This window comes from Dipodomys merriami, unplaced genomic scaffold (genome assembly GCF_024711535.1).
Source record: "Dipodomys merriami isolate MVZ:Mamm:240054 unplaced genomic scaffold, mDipMer1.0.p SCAF_85, whole genome shotgun sequence".
NCBI classification, from domain to species: Eukaryota; Metazoa; Chordata; class Mammalia; order Rodentia; family Heteromyidae; genus Dipodomys; species Dipodomys merriami.
This window is the reverse complement of record NW_027206457.1, coordinates 2,748,791-2,774,436: the sequence shown is the minus strand read 5'-3', so window position 1 is coordinate 2,774,436 and position 25,646 is coordinate 2,748,791. Positions and strand designations below refer to the sequence as shown.

The following is a 25,646-nucleotide window of genomic DNA, read 5'->3' as shown; positions in this document are numbered from 1 at the left end:
ACATTTACCAGAACATTTATCATGATTATCTCATAGCCCAAAGCACTTTATCCATGGCATTTCCACTTTGTATCAACAACAGACACTTCTGTGTTTTGTGAACAGGCTGAAACTTGCTTGAAGACAAGATCAGCAAACTTAAGGACAAGACTGAGCACCTTCCGTGTGTTCTGTTCACAGGCAAAGGCTATCTACAGACAAAGAGGGAGAAAACTCCCAAACCTAAACATCACAAAACAACATATTCATGCATCCTCACCTGTGAGACAGATTGGCTAACTTTTTTGATCTTTGCCAATCTGGTAGGTTAAAAATGGTATTTCCCTGTGGTTTAAACTTACAGTTTTCTTATTATAAATGGAGCTCTGAATCTTTTTAAATGTTTAAGATCCCACTAGTATTTCTTTTTCTGCTTCCAATTCTGTCCTTTGCACATGGGAGGTATTCAAAATATCTAACCACTCATGTGGTACCAGCCAATCAGAGAGGGCACTGGCCTTGGGCAGGGCAGGCATCCCAAGTGGGCTTGGCCCAGCCTCCATTCAGCCTCTGCCCTGTTTTTCTGCTGATTTATTGTCCATTTTCTTAGGGTTTACAGGAGCTCCTTACACATTAATAGAAGTGTCTCTTATGTCTTTGGTTTGATTTATTGTGGTTTTTGCAATGCAAAAAAAATTTTTTAATGTACGTGGATGTTTCGTTCTCCTGTTTTATGGCTTATGGGTTTAAGGTTATATTTAGAGACCTTTCTCATTTTTTATCTTATTAAACACACCTACACACACATATATACACACACACACACACACATACACACACACACACACAATTTGTCTGTTGTGAGGCTTGAACTCAGGGCCTGAGTGCTAGCCCTGAGCTCTTTTTGCTCTAGGCAAGTGCTCTACCACTTTGAGCCACAGTGCCACTTCCAATTTTCTAGTGGTTAATTATAGATAAAAGAGCCTCATGGACCTTCCTGCCTGGGCTGGCTTCAAACCATGATCCTTAGATCTTAGTCTCCTGAGTAGGTACGATTACAGGCATGTGCCACCAACACCCAGCAAAATTAATATTTAAAATATACATATACATATATATATATATATATCCTATGTTTTCTTTTGGCATTTTTAAGTTTTCTTTTTCTGTTTAGATTTCTGGTCCTTTTGGACTTATTTTGAGAGAGATCCAATTTTCTTTTGGGAGATAGATCACCCTTCTTCATCCTCATCCTAAGTCACAAGACTCCAATCAGTCCTCCACTGAGGTGTGAGGACATCCTTCCCATGCAAGTTCCCAGAAGTATTGGGGTCCTTTTCTGGGTTCTTTTTTACCTGCTAGGGTTGCTGCATGTCACTTAGAACCTCCTGGCTCCAGGATCTGATTACCACAAACTCCCATTTCTACTCACAGCCCATTCACCCCACCCCATCCACAGTCACATCTTTTCATAATATCTCTTCCTGTCACGCATGCCCACTGCTTATGTACGTTAGGGCAGCTTGTCCACTTTGGAATACCACCTTATTCTAGCTAGCCCCAGCTCCACTTAGGGGAAGCCTATCTGCAGTGACACTGGTCTGCCTCTTCATTGTCCTTTCTGAGCCTTAGTAGCCGTTTTGTTTGACTTCGCCATACACACGCATGTTTCTCATTGGGTGTCACCTGGTTTCTGCAGATCTTGTGGCCACCATCGCCCGGACTACTTGTTGCTCCTTTTTTAACCATTTACACGCAGGAAAGGTCTTACAGTACAGATTGCCTGTGCTCAAGCCCTCAGGCCTTTTGCAGGGTATGGTATCCCCTGGTGCCAAGATGCCCTGGTGAGAGGAGCAAGCCTCTCCTCACACCTGTGTGCTTGGGATATGATGCCCAGCAAAGGGAACATGAAAGGGGCCTGCACTGGCACACAAAAGCAAGCCCCAGCCAATGGGCAGAGAATAGCAAGGCTGGCAAAGGTACCAGCTTTCCTGCGGCCCCAAACCTGTAATTGTAGTCCACAGGTCCCTCTGGCCACAGCTGAATAAACCAAAGTGTAATTAGCTTTCCACTCAGCCTTTTATGCAGCAGCATCTCTCCTTCCCAGAGACAGAGGGTCCACCTTTCTTCCAGGCACTTCTCAGTTCTGGTCGTTAGGCTGGGCAGAAAATTACAACTGGAGAATATTTTTTTTGCTGTTGTCTTTTTTTTGTTTTCTTGGCCGATCATGGGGCTTCAACTCAGGACCTGGCCACTGCCCCTGAGCTCTATCACTTTGAGCCACAGATCTACTTCCAGTTTTTGAGTGGTTAATTGGAGATAAGAGCCTTTTCTGCCCCGCTGGCTTCAAGCTGTGATCCTCAGATCTCAGCCTCCTGGGTAGCAAGGATTACAGGGTGAGCCACCGAGTTCTGTCTGCTATAGTCACTAGAAAAAATTCTTCCTTACCTCTTTTTCTGTTGTTGTTTAATTTGTTGTTTTATCCAGGGTTTGGTGGTAATGGATTTTTTTTTGTGGGTGTTTGTGTTTGTTTGGCTTTTGAACTCAGTGTCTTAAAATACACTTCCACTGGCCGCCGGTGGCTCTAATGCTAGCTACCCCAGAGGCTGAGGCCTGAGAATCGAGGATCAAAGCCAGTTCAGGCAAGGAAGTCCATGAGACTAGTCTCCAACTAACCACCAAAAAAAGCCAGCATGGAATTGTGGCTCAAGTGGTCAAGTACTAACTAGCCTTGAACAAAAAAAATCTCAGGGACAGTGCCCAGGTCCTGAGTTCAAGCCCCAAGACCAGCATGAGCATGCTCATGCATGCAGCACTCCCCTCGGTCTTTTGCCTTTGTTATTTTTCAAATAGGGCCTCATGCTTTTGTTCAGGCCTAGCCTCACTTGGAGATAGCTTTACTCTGCCCCAACATAGCTACGATTGCAGGTACAAATCATCACTTCTGATTTTTTCTTTAAGATAGTTAGATAGGGTCTAACTAGTTGTTTGGTTTTTGTTTATTTGTTTGTTTGCCTCAAACTGCAATCTTCCTATCTCTGCCTCCAAGTAGCTAGGATTACAGGCATAAGCCAATGTGACTGAACCACCTCACATGATTTTTAAGTTAAGCCTTCAAAAGAAGGAAGTCTGGAGTTTAGTTTAGAATTGAACACCTGCGTTCTTGTTCTGACTTTTTGAGAGTCTCAATTTTAGTCATCCAATGTATAAAATGGGAATAAGTGGTAACAAACAGTGTAGAAGATGTGGTAAGATCATGTATTCATCCAACAAAAAAGCATTAAACACAATTTAAGAGAAAACAAAACAGACAAGGCTCCTGTCATCAAGTTTAGTGACGGAAGGAAGATGGAAGATAAGCACATTCAAACCCACTTACTAAATCACAGGCAGAAACTGATGAGGAGCGGGACTGGGGGGAGAGGGGGAGCTGGAAAGAGAACCATCAGTACCGTAGGTTTAACGCCAGGATAGCGGCCCACAATGCACAGTGGCAGAGTAGAAACCTGCCCCAGGTCCCACCTGGACATCAGACTGTCAGCACCCCCCAAGATCTCCCGCTGCCCCACTGCACCTAGAAACTCACCAAACGGAATCAAAGATCAGAAAACAGAGGCAGAAGTGAAGAAGCCAGTGGTCAGCCCCACACCAGCCCTGAAGGCCACTGCAATCCACAGAACAAGCAGCCCAGAGTCATGGCCTTCTCCTTCTTTCTACAGAGACCCTGTCTACCACTCCCTACACTAACAAATAACCAAGCATATCAGCTATCCTTTAGCAAAGAGGCCCAGGACCTAGAGAAGCCATCAGTGCTCAGCCTGAGGCCCTGGTCAGGCACAGTGCACAGCCTTGCTGTAACATTTCCCAGCCTCCTCCCTTTGCACATTGCCATTCGAAAGGAGGACCCACACACACACACACACACAAAGGCCATGCAGAAAAGCATGTAACAAGGAAAAGTTTATTCAGAAAATGTTAAGACACAGAGAGCCCAGAGAGTCCTCCACCAAGAAACTCTAAACTTCATTCGAGTCAGGTGATCATGCAGAATACAAAACACTGTGTACTCATAACTCTGAGTGGATGAACATTTGTCATAGTGAGACCAGGGGCTGGAGACAAACAAGGGAAAATCAGTTGTTGGAGTCGTAAGATGGAATGGGAGGATGGAATTTTGTTTGTTTCATCACGTCATAAAAATGCAACGCTTAGCCGGGCGCCGGTGGCTCACGCCTGTAATCCTAGCTACTCAGGAGGCTGAGATCTGAGGATCGCAGTTCAAAGCCAGCCCGGGCAGGAGAGACCGTGAGACTCCTATCTCCAATAAACCACCAGAAAACCAGAAGTGGCGCTGTAGCTCAAGTGGTAGAGCGCTCGCCTTGAGCTGAAGAGCTGAGGGACAGCGTCCAGGCCCAGAGTTCAAGCCCCACGACCGACAAAAAAAAAAAAAAAAAAAAATGCAACGCTTCACACCTTGAAGCTTGGTTCTCCTAAGATACAAGGGCTGGAGGAGAGACAAAGAGACTGAGAGAGAAACAGGACTTGATAGAGCTAACTTCATCCTTTCGGCTCATCTATATTATCTTCCTTCCTTCCTTTCTTTTCTTTTTTTTTTTTTTTTTTTGGTCGGTCGTGGGGCTTGAACTCTGGGCCCGAGCGCTGTCCCTCAGCTCTTCAGCTCAAGGCGAGTGCTCTACTACTTGAGTTACAAGCACCACTTCTGGTTTTCTAGTGGTTTATTGGAGATAAGAGTCTCACTGACTTTCCTACTGGGGCTGGCTTTGAACCTCAATCTTCAGATCTCAGCCACCTAAGTAACTAGTATTACAGGCGTGAGGCACCGGAGCCCGACCTTTCCTTTATTTTCTTTCTTGGCAGTACTGGTTTGAACTCAGGACCTTATTTAGGAAATGCTCTACCACTCATCCCTCACCCCACTTTTTTTTTTTTTAATTTTGTTTCTTTTCAGATAGGGACTCAATTTTTTTTGCCCTCACATGTCCTTAGACCACAATTCTCTTCTCTATGTCTCCCGTGTAGCTGGGAACAGACATGTTCCACCATGCCTCACTGATTGTTTGAGATGAGGTCTTCTCAATTTGCATGGCTGATCTTGAACTGGAATATTCCTAATCGCTGGAACACAACAGATAAGACCTAATATAGTGTGTGTGTGTGTGTATATATATATATATATATATTCCCCCACCTTCAAGGACAGAAGAGAAGCTAGAGGTTACATTGATCACCAACAGCCAATTCTCTAATTGATTATTCTTATATAATGAAGGCTGCATAAAACCCAAAAGTCTTAGAAAACTTCAGGAAGGGGATACATGCCAGGAAGCTGCGCCCCTCCTCTAGTACCTTACCCTGTGCCTCCTTGTCACCCCCATTTTGGGGCCCCCTCTCTAATAAGCTGATACAAATAAAGGGCTGCCGGAGTCCTCTGAACTAATCTAGGAAATTGGTCAGTTGCAAAGAGGGTATGTGGGAACCTAGTTGGGAGCCGATTAGTCATAAGCATGGGTGACAAGCTGAAGCTCAGAGGGGGAGGCAATCTTGGGAACCAGTCCTCAACCCAGGGGTCTCAGGTCTCCAGAGAGACAGTAATGGAGCTGACTGGGATTTGGGGGGGGGGGGAACGCCAGGCTGGCCTTGCCTGCAGAGCTGACTGGTTACAGTGGGGAGTGATCCCTAATGTGGAGTCGTGGCACTCTGTGCCAGCTGTTGTTGAGAGGAAGGAAGACATTTAGGTAGTTTTTTTCCCTGTACTTTCCACAGACTGACTGAAATAAGATACCCTTGTCCACAGCAGTTCTGCTGCACTGTCCAGGCTCCACATAGCTAGGTCCTCCCTGGGATGTCTTTGTTGGGCAGCTGAGGGGTCATTTGTCCTCCTAGGAAGGCTATCCTGATGCCCCCCTAAAGCCTTCCCTACAGCATCTATTAATTAAAAGGGGTGCAAATGGCTGATTTGAATGTCCAGCAAACCCTGGCCTGGCCTGCTGCTGCATTTTCATATTGCTCTGGTATAAAGGCAGAAGTTAATCTTCACATGTCAGCTAGAGCTGTATCTCTATACATACTATATCTCTATACATACTGTATCTCTATACATACTATAGATCTATCAATATATAGTCTTCATGAGGGCATACGAAACAAGCCAGGTGCAATGGCTCAAGCCTATAATCCTATTTTTTTGAAGGTAGAGATTGGAGAACCATAGTTCAAAGCCAGCCTGAGCAAAAAGAAGTTCATGAAATTCAATTTCAACCAATGGCTCGGTGAGGTGCCCATGGCTAGGAGGAAGCGTAAAGGCTGGGTGCGGTGGAATGTATCAATCACCCCTAGAGACATGGGGAAGTGTAAGTGTAAGGATCACAACCCAAGCTGGCCTGGGATTAAAGCAAGATCTTACCTCAAAAATGACCCTTGCTGAGCTGGGCGTTGGGCTCATACCTGTAATCCTAACTACTGAGGAGGCTGTGATCAGAGGATTGCAGCTCAAAGCCAGCACAGGCAGAAAAGTCCATTAGACCCATTTCCCCACTTAACCACCCACAAACCAGAAGTGGAGCTGTGGCTCTAAGTAGAAGAGTGCTAGTCTTGAGCATAAAAGCTCAGGGACAGTGTCTTAGCCCTGATTTTAAGCCCCATGACCTCCCCCCCCAAAAAAAGCTAGCCAGGTGCTAATGGCTCACACCTGTAAGCATAGCTACTCAGGAGACTGAGATCTGAGGATCAAAGTCTGAAGCAGCCTGGACAGGAAAATCCCTGAGCCTCTTATCTCTAATTAACTACCCAAAAGCCAGAAATGAAGTTGTGGCTCAAGTGGTAGAGCACCAGCCTTGAGCAAAAAAGCTAAGGAAGAGTGCCCAGGCCCTGAGGTTCAAGCCCCAGTACCAACACATCAACAACAATAATAATAACCCATGCAAAAAATGGCTGGAAGTATGGCTCAGTGGTAGAGTACCTGCCTAGCAAGCATAGGCCCTAAGTTCAGTCCCCAGTACCACAGTATATTTATATGCAAATATGTACATAAAAACACATATATACATAGATATTATATATGGTACATATGACATATATATGGTATATATATTCCTATGGCTTATATAAAATATATAATATATTTTATATATATAAAATATATATATAAAACATATATATAAACAGAACATTTATATATATATAAATATATATAAATATATATATATATATATATATATATATATATATATAAAACAGAACATTTAAGGCGATCAGTTTAGACTGGCTGGGGCATCAGAGCACCAACTCCTAAAGCCCCAAACACATCAGATACACTACCCCAGAAACCCCTGGAAACACAGCTAGAAAACCCATGGATGGTGGAAGGTGTCCTTGGTATAGAAATATTTGGAGTCCAGTGCTGACATTTCCCAGTGGTCCATCTGAGAACCTAAGTCCTAGGGGAAATAACTCCTGTGTCTCATTGTGTCAGGGAAACTCAGCCTGGGTCACACCTCTGGCTAGGAGGTACTGAATTTCTCAGCGATGCTGTTAGATAAGGTGGCTTCTCATACTCTTTCAAGGAATTTCTGACTCCCTTCCAATGTTCCAGGGTTTGGGGATATTCCTGGCTCCCATGTCCCCATGGAGGTCGTTAGTGTGGTTCTGTCAGGAAGTGAGCAAGACCACCAGTGGACACCTCTAGCATCAATAAAAAAGGGCGGGGGACCCTACAAACAGGCAGTATGGAGTTCTGCCAAAGTCAGAAGTGCTGAAGCGTTGGCACAATTAGCCACCGTTTCTTGTTTCTGGCACAGACCCTGTGCACAGTCCTCATCTCTCGGTTTCTTCTCCACTAGAGATGCAAGTGCCCTTGAGAGTGTGGCTGGTGGAATGAGAGTCAGCCTGGCCTCCCAGGCTGCAGGGAAGTGCAGCCTGGGTAGAGGTAGGCATGGGGTCCTGCCTCAGAGCTCAGAGGTCGGGGCAGCACTGGACCAACAGAGAGGCCTTACTGCTATCTCATTTAAAACATAAGAAGAATATCTTCTGGTTGGAATGCCAGTTCAGTGGTTAAAAGCATTCTCTTGCAGTTAAGATTCCACCTCAATTCTTAGCTAGATCAAGAAATAGCACAACTGTATTCTTCTTCAAGCAGGATCAGAGTGAATAGCTTAGGGTCCTGAAGATATCCTAGATTTGCCACCATATAGCCCTGTGACAGCAGCAGAGGTTGGCTTTCATTCATGGTGAAAGCCCCACAGGTCCTCTTCCTATCCCAACTTTAGACTTACAGATCAGCCTCGGCCTGTGTCTCTGGCTGAAACATCACAAATCTCAAATGAATAGGGTTTGGATTTCTGAGCACCAAAATAGTCCAATGTTTTGTTTTGTTTTGTTTTGTTTTGGCTTTTTCATCTTGTTCCTTCTAGAGATTAAGAATAAGGACTTGGTATAGCCAGGGCTGTGCAGGAACTGCTGCCACTAGAGGGCAAGCTATAGAAGTTCCCCAACACGAAGCTTCAAATCTCCAAGATGGCATGAGGAGTAGAGGAAGAGGAAGCCAAGTGCTTTGAGTCTACTTACAAGGGGCAAATTTCCCCCAGGTGACAGGGCTCCTGTAAAACCCTAGATTTTAGGCCTTCTCCCCAAAACTAGCCTCCAATAACCACAGAGGAAGAAGGTATCTCAGGATGGTTGTATAAGGAGCCACAAATCCCTTTGCAAATCTCCAAGCCCAAAAATGTGTGAACCCCCCAGTAGCAAGACTGTTATATCCCAAGAAACACATGCATGTGCACATGCACACACACACACACACACACACACACACACACACACACACACACACACACACACACACACACACACAGCTCATGAAATCTGAAGCTGGTGAAACAGTAGTCTTGAACTCCTTCAAGGTACTGAGTTCATGAAAATCAGGCCTAACACTTCTCCCTAGAAAGGAGATGGGGTCTCCATCTGTATAACCTGTCCCCAGCCTTTGAAATTCTCCCTCTCACCACACATGCTGCCTCACAGCCCCCTTCATGCAGCTTTCCACACTTAAGCTGCTTAACTTTGAACTAACAACACCTTAATTGCTGGCTCTCCAAAAGGCCTTCCAGAATTGTGGGGTGCAATGCACCCACTTAAGGACGATGTATTACAGAGTATGATTAGGCAGGAACAGAGACAGGGCGCCTCCACCTAATTCCTGCCTGCCGGAAAGCTGTTGCTTTTATTTTTAATTTTATTTAAAAGGCGATACAGGGTACCCAAGACACCACAATAAAATGACATTAACTGTAAAATTACATTATTAATTCTTTAATCTCACTTGAGGCTTCAAGCTGTTGCTATGTCCAATTATCCGTGTAACCACCTGTCAGAATCCCCGTGCTGTTTAGCATTACCTCCAGGACAGCGGTGGGCCCGGTGGTCCGTCAGGTCTGCCAGAGACTCGAAGTCCTGCTGACAGTGATCGCAGGTGTAAATTGACTCATCCTCCATGTCTTCATCGTCCTCATTTCTCTCCTCTTGACTAGTCACGCTGTTCCTGTCTTCCAGCGCACGGCTGGTTTTCCGATCACACTCGGGCTCTCCTTCTAGGCCTCCTGCCAACAGGAAGAATACAGTCCATGTCAGCTGACAGGGTCTTGGGAAAGGGTTTTAAAAGAATCGCCCGGCATTTATTAAGATACATTTAATTACTCTACCTCCCGGGGTCCATTATTCTTGACACCTCTCAGTATATTAATATATAGGGTTTTTTTGTAGCATGTGGTGCCATAATTCTCAACTAGAGTCTTTTAATTCGTGGCGCAAATTTCTTGGGGGATTTCTTGTCATCTTCCCTCTGTGTGTGGCTGCTGGGGGTCATGACACCTCAGAGAGAAGAAAATGCTTTAACATTTGTCTCCTGAAATCCCAACTCTGTAACATACTCTCTGGAGCCCACATCAGCGCTCCTAATACCTCTCAACTTGTAGCATTCCTCAAAGCCTTGCAGTGAGAGCCAGAGGGCCTCCTAGCCTCACTAGCCCTCCACAGAATTATCCTTTCCAATATGGTAATGTTTTGGTCATTTGCAAAGACATCGTGATTCTGGGATAGTGGAAGCACATGTGTTTGAAACACCATGAAGGATCAAACCACAAGTTGAAATGTCTAGGCCCACATCAGTAACTGAGGTGCTGGCCCAGAGAATGAGAGCCAGCCTCAGAATGATTGCACCGGTTTTTAAAATAAAATAACTATTCTGTGCACTGGGCACAGAAGTAGCCCATCTGAAGATTACAGCCTTTTAATGACGCCTTGCATGTGTGGGGGTGCTCAGTGATTATTCAAAGCCATGGTTATCCACACATAGCCCTATTTCACAGCCCTGTGCATTCAGCCCACAGCTAACGGGAACCTAAAAGTGTGTGATCCAGCCTCCTGCAGAGACGGACAGCTCTGTGATTCCCATTCCATGCCAGGGGAGCAGCATCCCAGCGCCCCTCAGATGATGGGCTCCAACATTCCTTTGTCTTGTCTTGTTTACATCTCTGCACATCTGGGGAAAGAATCATGGCCTCAATCTTGGAAATTCATTTCTAGAACACATGAAGAACTTGAAAACCAAAGTGTAAAGCCAGCATGGTAAATACACTACCTGAAACCTGTTAGTAATCCTATTAAACGTCAATGGATTAAAACTTGCCCAATAAAAAGTAGGGACCTAGCACTGAAAAAAAAAACCTACTATATGTTGTCTCTTCCTTGTCCTAGAAATCAAATCCACCAGTTAAAAAACTCTCAGCCAGTTGGGAAATTGGCTTAAAAGCCCTGGGTTCGATTCCTCAGAACCACATAAACAGAAAAAGCCAGAAGTGACACTATGGCTCAAGTGGTAGAGTGCTAGCCTTAAGCAAAAGAAGCTCATGGACAGTCCCAGGACTGCCAAAAAACAAAACAAAACAAAAACCTCTCAGCACTGATTTAAATCAAACAAAAATATCTCTGTTCTATATAAACATAGGGCAAATGTATACATGTAGGCAAAAGCACATGCACCCATATGCACACCTCTATGTCTGTGTGCAGGTAACATCGCAATTTCAGATAAAGGTTCAGGGCAGAACCTCTAAACGCCTGAGGACCAGTCACCAAAGCAAAAGAAAAAAAGAAAAAGAAAAGAAAAGAAAAAAAAGACACATGAAGCTAAGAATTCATTCAATTCGAGGTAGAAAGCAGAGTTCTATAAATATTTCAATTTAGAAACAAATAATGTTATAAGGGCTCCATTTTTCTTGTCCGCACAGAACACTTCCAAGCATCTGACATCAAGAACTCGGGAACACAAATCAGCTCATCGGAGAGCCAGCTGCTGCCTTCCGTGCGGGAACGGTGCCTGACACACGGCAGAGGCAGTAAAAATCAATTCCTCCATTTGTGGCCCATCAAAACATCTCTCTTCTTACCAATTAAGGGATGTACAATTTTTAGGTTCTTTTATTATCAGAACAAGCCAACTCCTGGCAATACAGAAATCACATTAAAAGCCAGGCAGCATATTTATCTCAGGAAATCTGATCTGCTGTGGTGGCGGTAATCGCAAGAAATAGAAAGTAAAGAAACAAGGAATATCATTTGGAGGTTTCAATATTGTAAGTCATCATGCAGCCATGGTTACACAGTCAAGCGCCCATCTCTGAAATTCCTGCTTTACTGTTTCTTCCTTTAGTAATAAAAAAAAAATGTTCTGCAGAGGATAAAAAAAAAGCTATAATTCCAGTTTTATCTACAACACTGACTCTCCAGATAATAAGTTGCATTCCACACCATGCTTCCACTACTTTACTTAACACACAATTTAATAGACATATTTAAATTATCTGCTTGTTACTCTTTTTTTTCTTTGCTATATTTACTTGGCAGCACTTTCTATAATAGCTCATCTAATCCACAACTGAAACCACAAACATTACACTGCATTTGATCTCTTTAAATCTGGTACATCCTGTTGACTCAGGAGTAGATAAATCAAAATGTCAACTCTCCAGTTTTTATATGGCAAAGCCCCATAAAGTCATCCAAGAGTATAAATCTGTTTTAAGGAACTGTCACCTCCCCTACAGCCAGCTACTAATGGGAAGGCATGGTAGCTGTACAGAAAAGGACTGGAAGGAGAGAAGAGCTAAGGGGCAGAGGTGGAAGGAAGCTCAGGGCAGACAAAGGGTTGGACCTCATCTTCCAGGCTCCCAGTGACTGGCAAGACCAAACAACCTGACCCTCAGAAAGACAAAACTATTGATTGAAGAAGTTTTGTGAAGGGGACTTCCCAGAAGGCCAGTGCCCACAGCCTCTTCCCTGACTTGGAAAAACTAGGACCTGGAGAACTAGAAGTCCTCACTGGGACAGCAGGAGACTGCAGGGCACTTGCATACCCAGCAGTATTACAACTTCACCCTAAGGAGAATGAATGGATGGTGTTACTTTGCCATCTGCAAATAGGAAAGCTGAGGCTCTGCAAGCTCATCCAAAACTATGCAAGGAATGGACCCTATACATTCTTCTGGTAATTATGCACTCATCCTCTTCTTCTTTCCTTCTCCTTCTTCTTTTTTTTGTGGTGCCAGAACTGAGGCTCGAACTCAGAGGCACTGTTCTTTAGCTTTTTTGCTCAAGGGTGATGTCTATCACTTGAGACAGCTCTAATTCTGTGTGTGTGTGTGTGTGTGTGTGTGTGTGTGTGTGTGTGTGTGTGTGTGTGTGTGTGTGTGTGTGTGGTTAATTGAAGATAAGAGTTTCATCCCCAGGGTGGCTTTGAACCTCCATTCTTAGATCTCAGCCTCCTGAATAGCTAGGATCACAACGGTGAGCCATTGACCCCCAGCATAATTATGTACTTCTTACCTCCAGGATCCCAGTTCTCTGAAGCCATAGGCCAAGGAGGCAGAAATTCTGGGGTCAGGGAGCAACATCCACCTCCCAGAACTCTCTAGGGTCTCCACCCTTGAGCAGTCAGTAAGTAAGCTCTCAGGGACCTAGGGATCTTTGCTATTCCTCTGACCCAGCCTCATCGTATCAGATGACTCTGCCTGTCCCACACCAGCTGGAGGCAGAGCATCTGGCTCTGGGTCTCCATCCCTAGTGCTACCTTGCATTTCCAAGACAGTGACCACTTGGCTTACCCCACAGCTGACCCACTGGCCCCTCTGCCACAGGGTGGGCCTGATGCAGCACAGTGTGGGAGATGTCAGACTACTTGCTTGGGTGTGCTGGATACCTCTGGGGCTGTTCAGCTCCTTCCGCTGGCTAGCTCCTTCACTCCCACCCTTCCTTCAGTCCCACCCCGCCCTACTCTCCAGGGCACTATGCAGCAGCTGGAAGTCCAGGAAGACCTCAGCTAAATGGACTTTTTGAATCAAGGGCTTCTCCCTCATAGCTGTGAGAATGGAACAGAAAATCAAATTGGCCCAAATAATGCTGGCCTCCCCATCCAAGTGACAAAGCTTCCCCATCTCAGACTCCACCTCAGACAATTCATGCGGCTGTTTTCCAGTTAGCACACATTCATATCCTTTGGCCTAGGCATTCACCAGGAACAGCCAGCATCCACAGCACTTGTACACCTGGTACCTTTGCTTACGCGGTCTCAGGAACAGCCCCGATATTTCCCACCCCTGCTGATCTACAGTGAGTCCTTTACTCCCCATGGAAAACAGACTCCTAACTCCCCTCCACAAACTGCCTCTAGGCTGACAGTCTTAGTGCCTTCTTTGACCAGTAGGGCACAATGAGAATGATGCTCAAGGTTTCTTTCTCCCACCCCCCCTCCTCGTGCTCTCTCTCTCTCTCTCTCTCTCTCTCTCTCTCTCTCTCTCTCTCTCTCTCTCTCTCTCTCTCTCTCTCCCCCCCCCCAGGGTTTGAATTTAAGGCCTTGTACCTTGCTTGCTTGGCTTACTTGTTTACAGCTGGCATTCTACCACTTGAGATACACCTCCAGTCTGGCATTTTACTGAGTAATTGGAGTTGGCATCTCACAGACTTTTCTAACTGGGTTGGCTTCAAACCATGATCCTCGGATCACATCCTTCTGAGTAGCTAGATTACAGAAGTTCAAGGTCCCTGAGGCCAGGTTGAAGAGGGCTTTCAGCTTTCCCCTGGGTCTCCTGATCTCCTGAGACACTCCCACAAAAAACCAAAAACAAAAAACTTTGCTTCCAGACTATTAGAAGCACATGCCTTATAGAGAGAACACAGACTGATGCTCCCAGCCCAACTCCCAGCCTCCAGCACCAACTGCTGGCCTTAGGAGCCTACCATCTTGGGTATCCAAACCCACAATCTTCAAATGACTTAAGCCCCAACCACCATGTGGCTGCCACTGTACAAGAAACAACAAGAGAGAATGGCAGCCTAACTTGGCTGAGAAATCACAGTGTTGCTATAAGCCCCTACGTCTGGAATTGACTGGTTACATAGCAGGGGCCGTTGGGACACCCTCCACCAGACAGCGATCTCCAAGAGCATGGGGCGGGGGGTGCAGCGGCTGTGTCTCTTGCTCAGCAACATCCCCTAACCCTGGTGCGGAGAGACACACAATGAGGTCTCATTCATGCTGAATGAGTAGAAAAAGAAACTGGTTTCAAAGAAGCCAGCCTCCATGCCCATGGGGTAGGGGCAAGGGGCAAGCAAATGTTCCAGCACTGTTTATTGTCAGATGGCAGGTATCTGATTTGAGCAGGCCCCCAAAGTCAAATACTAGTCATCTCAAAGCTTCTGCCTAATATATAATGGGGGTGCTTTGTCTGGGCAGCTCTTCCTGACCCCAAGACACCACACTCTGTGAAGCCTACACCCAGAGATATGGGCTGGGAAGACTTCCCATAAGCAAACCTTCCAGCCACAATGCTTTTTATTAGAGAGCCATCCCAGAGCCAACAATCACACACATTCCCTCCTTCTCCCTTCACTCAGCCCACAATATGTATGTCACACATAACACACACACATATTTGCTAGCACCTAAGGGTGCTTCTCGGCCCTGATTTATCTTGGTGGCTTCAAAGACCATCATAGAAAAGATACTTAAAAAACATGAGTTGGGCGCCAGTGTCTCACAACTGTAATTTTAGCTATGCAGAAGGCTGAGATCTGAGGATCATGATTGGAAGACAACCTGCATAGGAAAGTCCTTGAGACTCCTGTTATCTCCAAATAACTACCGAGAGAGAGAGAGAAGAGAGAGAGAGAGAGAGAGAGAGAGAGAGAGAGAGAGAGAGAGAGAGAGAGAGAGAGAGAGAGAGAAAGGCCAGAAGTGGAGTGTTTTGGATCAAGTGGTAGGACACTATCCTTGAGCATAAAAGCTCAGTGACAGTACTCAGGCCCTGAGTTCAAGTCCCAGGACTAGCACAAAAGAAAAACAAGGCCAGAAGTAGAAGTATGACTCAAGTGGTAGCCTTGAGCAAAAAAAGCTAAGAGAGAGCACAAGGCCCTGAGTTCAAGCCTCAGCACTTGCACGCACGCGTGTGTGTATACACACACACACAGTGTAAGGTGAACAAATGAGTGTGCAGGTGAGTAAGTGACTATAAAGCAATATGGAAACAAATGATGGCCCCAGGTGGGTCAAGGCTCTGAGTTCTGGGAACACCTCTAAGCCCCTGGCCTCTGCTGTGCAAGATCTGGAGTCTGTAATACCTGCTGTGCCTGAAAGGGGCTGGCCATGAGCAGCAGCAGTGGGTGAGGGTAAGCTTTCACGAATGGACAGCCCTTGGTATGATGTGTGTCTACCTAAACACCATATGCCAGTAGAAACAGGAGCCTTGAGGTCTCATGCAGCTGACAAGAAGCCAGAGCAGGGAAAGTAAAAGAGGAAAACTGTGAGGAAGGGAAAATCAGTGCAGAAGACGACCAGATAGCCCAACTCTCACCCCTTCTCCCAACCAGACCCCAACAGGAGAATATGCAATGCACCTCTGCAGAATGCAGAGCTGCCCAGTGGTTGAAACCCCAGGCTCATCTAGGGGCTGACCTCTGAAGCAATCTGTACGTCAGTGTGTGGAGTCCAGTGGGGCAGATGGAACAAAGTCACTGTCATAAATGTGGGCATTAAGTAATAACCTACACAAGCAGCTGACAGACAGATTCATGTGTCAGATGACAGAAAGAACAGAGAAGAATCACAGACCTTGGAGCCAGATTGTTGAGATTCAAGTAGACATTCCACCATTTAGCAACTGAGGACCTCAAACAAGTCACTTTCCCTCTCTGAGATTCCCTTAATTAAGTTAGATTACTTTAATAAAGGAATAAACACAAAGCCTGATGCTTGGCTCTTAATAAGCCATGAGAAATGGTAGTTTATGCTATCTCCCAAGTACTGTTGTCTAAACCCAACAAAAGGGAAATTTAAGTTGGCATAAGCAGAGGTCATATCATATGAGTGCCTTGCAGGAGGCCTTGGATGCTCCTGAGGGTGGAGAAGAATGGAAATGTCAGGGCACCTGCCCCTTTGGAAGGCACAAACCTGCACAGGCAGACCCCAAAAATACAATCTACTGCTGGGCACTAGTGGCCCACACCTGTAATCTTAGCTACTCAGGTGGCAGAGATCTGAGGATTAGGGTTCAAAGCCAGACTGGGCAGAAAAGTCTGTGAGACTCTTATTTCCACCAAATTACCAGAAAAAGCTGGAAGTGGAGCTGTGGCTCAAGTTGTAAAGCTCTAGCCTTGAGTAAAAGAAGCTCAGGAACATCACCTAGGCCCTGGCTTCAAGCCCCAGGACCAACGTGTCTGTGTGTGTGTGTGTGTGTGTGTGTGTGTGTGTGTGTGTGTGTGTGTGTGTGTGTGTGTGTGTGTGTGTGTGTGTGTGTGTGTGTGTGTGTGTGTGTGTGTGTGTGTGTGTGTGTGTGTGTGTGTGTGTGTGTGTGTAGCTAGGAGAGGAAAGTGCTACTGTTTCAGTCCATCTGCTTCCCCATCAACCCCAACTAGACACCCTACTTGTACATCCAACTGCTGGCCCCAAACACCATGGCAGCCATTATTTATCTTCAGGTTTAAACTGTTTGCAGTGTAAGGTAACACTTAGCATTCAGCCTAAGAGTGCCATTAACAACAGAGCTGTGAACAAATATTTTAACACATAATTTTCTAAGTTCTGCTTGTTCAATAGGGCAACAACTTTGGGGTGACTATGTGAGGGTCCCTGTTGTCGGATCAGCATCGGTGGCTGTATGGATGGAACTTTGAAGCAGGCTAGAGGGGCTGTACCTGCCCTGGCCTGGAAGGGACATAGCACTGCACAAATCCTCTCCCCTGCTCACAGCCGACCAGAGAAATGACTAGACTTTGCTGAGAACATCACTTCACTTGTCAGGAATGCTAGAATTGAGGCCAAAAATGACAAGCAGCATGATGACCAGAACTTCTGGTTCATTATCCTGCATGGTGACCTGTGGCCCAGCAAGGGAGGCGTCACCATCAAAGCTATTTTATAGAGGTCAGATGGACTCCAGTGGGCGAGACAGCCACTGCCACTTTTGCCACTGCAAAAGAGAGGATCAAATCTCAGACATCCCCTCCCCCATCAGTACACAAATAAATGGAAAAGGTTGGAGGGGGCTGCAGAAGTTTACACAAGACAGTAGCTCTGTGCAGCTCCTGCAGAAGGTTGCCTATGATAAAGTGGCACACTGCCCGGCACATCAGCTTTTCACTAGGGCTTGAACTCAGGACCTTGAGCTCTTACTTGTTTTTGGCTCAACACTGGCATCTATCACTTAAGCCATACGTCTAATTCGAGCTTTCTGCTGCCTAATTAGAGAAAAAGAGTCTTTCAAATGTGTCTGCCTAGGCTGCCTTCAGGCCGAACTCCTCAGATCTCAGCCTCTTGAGTAGTTAGGATTATAGGAATGGGCCATCAGCACCCAGCTTCATCTATTTTTAATTTAAAGAGGAAATCTTTATTTTTATTTTAAATATCTAGATTTTTAGAAGTCACTCTAAGTTTTAAGAAATAGAGTGGCTGGGTGCCAGTGGCTCACGCCTGTCATCCTGGCTACTCAGGAGGCTGAGATCTGAGGGTCAAGGTTCAAAGCCAGCCTCAGTAGCAAAATCCTTGAGACTCTTATCTCTAATAAACCACCAGAAAGGAAGGAAGGAAGGAAGGAAGGAAGGAAGGAAGAAAGAAAGAAAGAAAGAAAGAAAGAAAGAAAGAAAGAAAGAAAGAAAGAAAGAAAGAAAGAAAGAAAGAAAGAAAGAAAGTGAGTGTGGGTCGATCAATACATCAGGCTGGATGCAGCTTGATTTCCCAGCCAGGAGACTCTGCTGTGGACACTGTGAACAGAGCCCAGCCAGCTACTAAAGCCTCTCCAGTGCAGGAACCCCGCTGAATCCTCATCCCAAGGGGTGACCAACTGGGAAATGATGTCCCTTCTTTGGAGATTCAAGGCCAAGGTTTATCCATGTCCATTCTGCATGAGGCTCCACTGCCTCCCCTTGAACATGAGGATATTACCAGGGCCTGCTCAGATTATGTGAGCTCCCCTCCCTGCACAGCCACCTTCCAGGTGATCCTACTGCAGGTCTCCCTCCCAGGCCACTGTCAACAATTCGCTCCCTCAAAACCACAACCAAGCTCTCAATCGATATCAGTAGCTACCCACTGTTACAAGTGCTGCAGATGCCCCCCAAAAGCCGCTTCTTACCCCAGGGATGCTGACATTCTGTTACAGCACCTTGCTCCTGATGGGTGTTCCGTAACTACAGGCCTGAAGGACTCTACCCAGCCTGGGTTGTTCACTTGCAGAGCAAAGGGAGCTGCTCTGCCCCACAGCACACATGCTCAAGGGATAAGGGATGAGTGAAAAGCAAACAGGACAGGTGGGAGGAAGAAAGGGGAGGAGAGGGACAAAAGGAGGAAAGAAAAAGCAATCAAAGTGCCCTCACCAAAATGGGAAAAAAAAAAATCATGTTTTTCCAGTGAGTAGTTAACAGTGCCGCTCCTCCAAGCCCTACAATCTTAATAAAACTGATCTCACTGCGTGCAGTAATGAAGAACAGTCGGACAAAGCCACCCTGGAACCATGAAAATTGTATGCTGTTCCTTGCTCGTGACCTCCTGAGGCAGTGACCATTCTGTCCTCTCTATGCTGTCAGGTGTCATCTCTGAGCAGGGGGAGATGGACAGGCAGGCAGAAGCAGGCAGGGGAGGAGGTCGGTCAGGGCTGCATGGGGAGCTCGATAAATCCAGCTAATTTGTGGCCAGCACCAGGGCCTGATGCTCCTAATTGCTCCCAGCCCTGGCATACAACTCAAGGTGAGGATGCCGGGGTGAAAATCACCCCCTTGTTGTAGTTACTGAAGGAAGAACCCATAGGGGAAAGAAAAGGGGGAGGGATAGAGAGGTCTACAACTCTAAAACCAGAACTAGGGGCCAGGCTGCATCTAGACAGAGCCTAGAGAACTAGCCACGGCATGGATATGTCATGAGTTACAGGCACCATAGACTCTCTGGTCCTCAGTTGGCTCCATCCATGGAGCGGACCTTAGGGGTCTGTGGCTCTGCCAGAAGCAGTCCTGGGGCAGAACTCATGCTTCACCTGAGCTCACCTTCACCAAGGAAGAGCTGCTTCTGCCTCCCTCCCGCCTGAGGCTCCCCACAGCACGCTTCACAGAGAGAGTTCCAACACGAAACCAGATAGGGCACAGTAAAAATTCTTTTGGCCAACTTCTCACTCAGTCTTCACCTCCTTGAGGTCAGGCCCCTAGATGAGCTCTGAATACTCACTGAACACAACCCCTTCCCCTGCCCATTACAATCTGTTTCTCCCTCCAGCCCTTAAGCACTCCAGCATAGAGTCTAGCATACTGTAGGTGCTCTATAATGACTTTTGGAGCAAATGAATAAGCTGGTGGGCCTCATTCCACTCTTGATACTTAAAGACCCAGTTTCAGGATATAGCTCAGTGATCCACAACTAACCTAGCATACACAAAGCCTTGGGAGCCTTGGGTCCATCCCCCGCAAAAGGAAGGAGGTCTAGCAAGGGTCTCTATCCCGTAGAAGAATGAAACAACAGGAAGACAGCTAGAAACAGGCCTCTGGTCCTGCCACTGCCCTGGGATCCAAGGGTCCCTGGTAACCGGGTTTCCGCCAGCCCAGGCTCCCAGGCCTCTATTACAACCTTTCTCATCACTGGTCCTCTAACCCAAGATTTTTCTCTCCAGGCCACACATGGACCTGAGAGGTAAGGGGCCCCTTCTCCTCCAGCCACAGTGCAGAGGCTGCACGAAGCCTTTAAAAATTAACCAGTTGCTGGGCATAGAGACAGCCCAGTGCACGGCTGTGTCCCAGGGAATTCCAAAGTGCCGCCTGGAGACCAGGAGCAGGTCGGATGGAGAGTTTTTACCATGTTGCTGCTGCTGAGGAAAAAGCCAAATGGCAGCACACTTGGCTTCCAAAACTGCCAGCTCCCATCCAACTCTAGCCCAGGCACCCCCTGGGGGAAGGGGTGGCCCCAGCCCACCTCCTGCCAGCAGTGGGCTTCTTCATGGGACCGTGGGGTCTCCCCATCGCTTAACCTCATCCGCTCGCTAAGGTCTGCTGGCTTTCTGCTGATTTCCTCTGGTACCCAAGAGGGTGTTTAGAGTCCCACAAGTGAGCTGTAAGGCATTCGGGGATGTCCCCTGAAACCTGGATTCCTCAGGCAGCAGACGGAGCAGGCAGAACAAAGGCTGCTCTATACAGCCCACACCACAGAGCCAGCGTCTAGACAGATGCCCCTTCCCAGAGTTAGGGCTGGGATGGCACCTGGTCCCCAGCCCATAGAGCAAGGTCTGTTTGGTGGCTTGGGACACACAGATCCTCATTCCCTCATAACCAGGAGCAAACACTCAGAAGGATTAGCCACACAGGTCAAAGGTCAAGTGGGCAGTGCAAAAGAAGCTTCCAGACTCACCCCAGAGGCCTGGCTGCCTCCCAGTGCTGGCCAATATCCGAGTGATCTATATGCACATGCACACCCCACACACCCCCACCCCACCCCAGGCTCATCCTCAAACCATCACTTAACTCGGATTTCAAACTGCTCTCGATGTTCTTTAGTCAACATGAAGCAGAAACCTTTTATTAAATGCTGCTAATTTTTTATTGATCACACTGTGAATCATTTCATTTTCCATTACCGCAAATGTCTCCTGTCAGGCCTCCACGATGACTCTTCTTTATTCAGTCTCGAGCAAATTGTCACTTTTAATCAGTTTTCAGTTGCAGTATGGCTCAAAAACTAGAAAGCAGGCTCTCGGTATCATTATTGCTTTTGTTTAAAAAAAAAGTTTCCATACAGGAAAGGTTATTATACTCCGAATAAATATACATGAATCAAATTCAAATGAAATTCCTCCCTGACTCTAACCAATTTTAGCATTAGCTCTTATAATTTTTTGAGGTTTATTTTCACGGAAAGACTGTTCATAATTATTGCTCGTGCCCTCCCAAAACACTTATGTTACTAAAGTGTGAAATGTCTTCTAACACAAAGACAGATCTCTGGGAAGTAATTACAGAAATGCATTCAGGGGCAATAATTCTATATTAGCTGTCAGCAGCAGACATCCTCTGAAAGGCACTTGTTACGAAGGAATTATTTGTGTTGCCGTTGACGGCATGGCAGGCAGGCCCAAACCGAAAGGCTGTGTCGACCCGGAAAGGCGGGCTCCCTCATCAAGGGTCAAATTAAGTTTAAATCATTACCTTGAAGCCCGGCAAACTCGTACCTGGCTGTCTATTGTGGAGACGTTTTTGAGACGCACTCGAGCGCAACGTGGTCTTCCCTTTCGCAGCGTGGTGCAATTACCGTGAGTCTCAAAAGGACTCTGCCAGGAGCTTGTCACAATAGGGAGAAAGGAGGTGGCAGGGTGTCTATTAAATGCTAACTTGTGTCACCAAACAGAATTCTCAAGAATTATAAATTGCTGAGATGCCTCACGGCTGACCCTCTCACGTTAAGAAGAGCCCAGAATATTATCAGGAAAGTACAAGAATTTGTATCAAAGGCAAGAGAGGAGGCTCTCTGGGGAACTGAAGGGAGGGGAACTAAGGGAATGGGGACCCAATGGACCAGCTCTACAGTCCACAGGAAGTCTGGGTAGCAATGGGGGTGGAGAAAGACCCCCAAAGTGAAGCCAGGCAGAGGGAGGGCTAAGAAGGAGTAAAGAGATGCTCAGAGAGCTTTGTCCCTAGTTCCTGCCATGACTGGCTTCCAACCATCCATTTCAACTTTCTGAGCCTCATTTCCCCATCTATTAAAAAAAAAAAAATCCTACATCACCAGGCACTGGTGGCTCACACCTATAATCCTGAGGATTAAGGTTCAAAACCAGCACAGTCAGGAAAGTTTGTAAAACGTGTATCTCCAATTAACCAACAAAAAAAACCAGAAGTAGCCAGGTGCTGGCAGTAGTAGCTCATGCCTGTAATCCTACCTACTCTGGAGGCTAAGATCTGAGGATCTGAAGCCAGCACGGTTTGAAGCCGGCCCAGGCAGAAGAGTCTGTAAAACACTTATCTCCAATAAACTACCCAAAAATAGCCAGAAGTGGCACTGTAGCTCAAATGTTAGAGTACTAGCAAAAGCAGCTTAGGGATAGCACTCAGGCCTTGAGTTCAAGCCCCAGGAACAGAAAGAAAGAAAGAAAGAAAGAAAGAAAGAAAGAAAGAAAGAAAGAAAGAAAGAAAGAAAGAAAGAAAGAAAGAAAGAAAGAAAGAAAGAAAGAAAGAAAGAAAGAAAGAAAGAAAGAAAGAAAGAAAGAAAGAAAGAAAGAAGAAAGAAAGAAAGAAAGCCACAAGTTGAGATTGAGCCTTGAGCAAAAACAAGATAAAGGTCAGTGTCCAGACCCTGAGTTTAAGAGTTCAAGCCCCAGTACCAGCACCACTATCCCTCCCAAAAAAAATCCTACTTCAAGGTCAGGTTGAAGGTATTAAATGAGCAAGGAGGTACAAGGTTGTCCTTTCCTGAAAAATGGCAAGACCAATTCCAGATGCATTATAGGAGTCACCTGACCTTCAGGTTACTGGGATGAAGAAGAAGAAGATGATGATGATGAAAAGCAGAGGATCATCTGGACTTGGAGGGATTCTATGTACCTCAGGCGCTCGGAATCACTAGGCCTCATTTTACCCAATCTAAAATGAATAAGCATCCAACTCATTACCCGAGTTGTCCCTGTTTATCAAAGTCTATACACACACTGTTGTTTCCCAAGACACAGGGGCTTTCTAAGCAAGCTCAGGACAAGAGGCCAAAGAGCTTCTTCCTACTAAGAGTGGGGCCTATCGCCTGGCCACCATACCCTAATAGTTCACAGGACTTGCCCTGCAAACTCTCCTATATAAGCTTATGTGGACCCAATGAGATAACCCCAGGGCCCCAAGTAAAGAACACGCCTAAAATAAAACCCATAGTGGGAGAACAGAGCTGATGGGTGAAGGAGAAGGAAGAGATTTGAGCGATTCCCACTGACCAGTCATTCCATTCCACATTGTGGCTTAGATGCTAGGAATTCATTACAAAATCCACGTGTTGATGAACTCACTGTGAGACTAGCCACTGCTAAACTATCTGTAGTAGTCCCCCCCAAAAAAATTAGAACACGTCTACATTTCCATTAGCAGTAGATCAACAGATAAATTGTGGTACATTTACAGAGTAGACCCCACATAGCAATTAAAATTACAATTAAATTGCAATTAAAATTAACAGGACTACATGTAACAACGTGGATTCATCTTCCCAATACAATGCAAACAGTGGGGAAGGGGGGCCGGGGGGGGGGGAGTGAGCTGTTAAAGAGAAGCCATATTGGGCTGGGATGTAGCTCAGTGGCAAAGCACTTTCCTAGGAAATGCAACATCCTGGGTTCGATCCCCAGTACCAAAAAAGAAAAGACCAAAAAAAATACAGTTTAAAAAAAAGAGAAGCCATGTATATGAATACATAATTATGAACTCTACTTATATGGTAACATATGGCGACATTTATATTGTTTTAGGACCTATATATCAATGTGTTTAGTTATACTCTGTACATATTTCAAGAAAACAGATACACACAGAAATTAGATAAACCAAACCCCTGGGAAGGGAAGGTATAGATAGCAAGCATGTAGGAGCTTTGCTGCTGGGTGATTAAATGGTGCATTCCTTAAGCTAAAGAGTTCATTCTGCATGGCATTGATGCACATTTTTATATCTGAAATACTTCACTTAAATAAACACTATGATTTTAAAAAATTTAATCAGGAAGTGATGCTGTGGCTCAAGTGGTAGGGCTCTAGTCTTGAACACAAAGAAAGACAGTGCCCTGAGTTCAAGCCCCATAACCAACAATTTAAAAAAAAAATCTGCTTGATTTTGAGCACATGACCCCGTTGTGCCAAGGTTGTGGTCCAGGAGATGCCAGAAGGGAAAAGATTGCCTAATACCACACTCAGCCCTGCAGAGGGCCCAGGACAGGGGCACTTAGGTATTCCTGTGGAGGGGGAGAGGTCATTCAAATGTAATTCTTGCTTTACAAAGTGTACAGAAATGGTATCTATGTTTCTCTGATGATTCCTTGAAGCCATAGAGTTTAGGGCTTTAAAAAGGTGAAAAGAAAAGAAAAATGAAACAAAAAAAATTAATCACAGTAACCCAGAGCATCACAGCAGAAGTTGAGACTATGATGTGGAAAAAGCCTTGGAAAAAGGAGCCAACCTGACCCATAGCATTCTCATAATCTAAGACCCAAAACAGTGTCCACAGTCCTTGTGGTGCATTAATGGGGGCTGGCAGCCCTGTCTGATTATTCTCCCCAGCCCAGTGCTCCTCCCCTCAACCTAGCATGATGTGATGGACAGGAAGGGACAGAGAATTGAGGGGAGTGTGTCACTTGAAGAATGCAACAGCATTAAAATAATTGATTCCAGGGGCTGGGAAGGTGGCTCAGTGATAGAGTGCTTGCCCTGCATGCATGAGGCCCTGGGTTCGATTCCTCAGCACCACGAAAGCAGAAAAGGCTGGAAGTGGTGCTGTGACTCAAGTGGTGTAGTGCTGGCCTTGAGCTGAAGAGCTGAGGGACAGCACCCAGGCCCAGAGTTCAGGCCCCACGACTGACAAAAAAAATAAAATAATAATAATTGATCCCACCAGAGCAGTGTGGTATCGGCATGTGGACAGTAGCTGGCCCCAAGAAGGTGCACAGGACCTCTATGTTAAGTGAATGAACAAGTGTAGGCTGTCATGATTTCAAGACAACCATGTCATTCTTTAGCAGACCCTCTTGTTGGACACTTGTACAGGATCACTTGTACAGGAAAGGTGTTTGTTCTCAAGTGAATGCAAATTCTTCTACCTTATGTGTTCTGGGGATAATAAAAAAAAAATCGACACTCCAACTCTGACTTCTCACCAATTTTCTGTCCCTCCTGTGAGCAGGTCGTGATTGTGAGTCCCAGCTGGGTCTGGAAAGTACCTTTGGGGAGATGAGAATGGAAACCGTGTAACTTAAGAAGGAGCCAGGGTCTGCCCAAAATGCATCCTGACCCCCTTCCATGGTCATACATCAAATGGAAAAGATTACTCCAACCCACTCCACAGGAGAACATCTGAAGGCTGGCAGGCCAAAACCAGCCATCACTAAG

At 46.0% G+C, this 25,646-nt stretch overlaps 1 protein-coding gene across 4 annotated transcripts in view; it reads right to left on the bottom strand.

The window, feature by feature from the left end:
* Nucleotides 1–25,646, bottom strand: part of Znf423 (zinc finger protein 423) — a 324,973-nt gene that overhangs the window by 202,859 nt on the left and 96,468 nt on the right. For all 4 annotated transcript variants that reach the window (XM_070011960.1, XM_070011966.1, XM_070011962.1 and 1 more), the window contains one exon: nucleotides 9,393–9,593. In XM_070011960.1, the coding sequence (XP_069868061.1) occupies nucleotides 9,393–9,593 (201 nt within the window). The remainder of the gene's footprint in view (nucleotides 1–9,392; nucleotides 9,594–25,646) is intronic.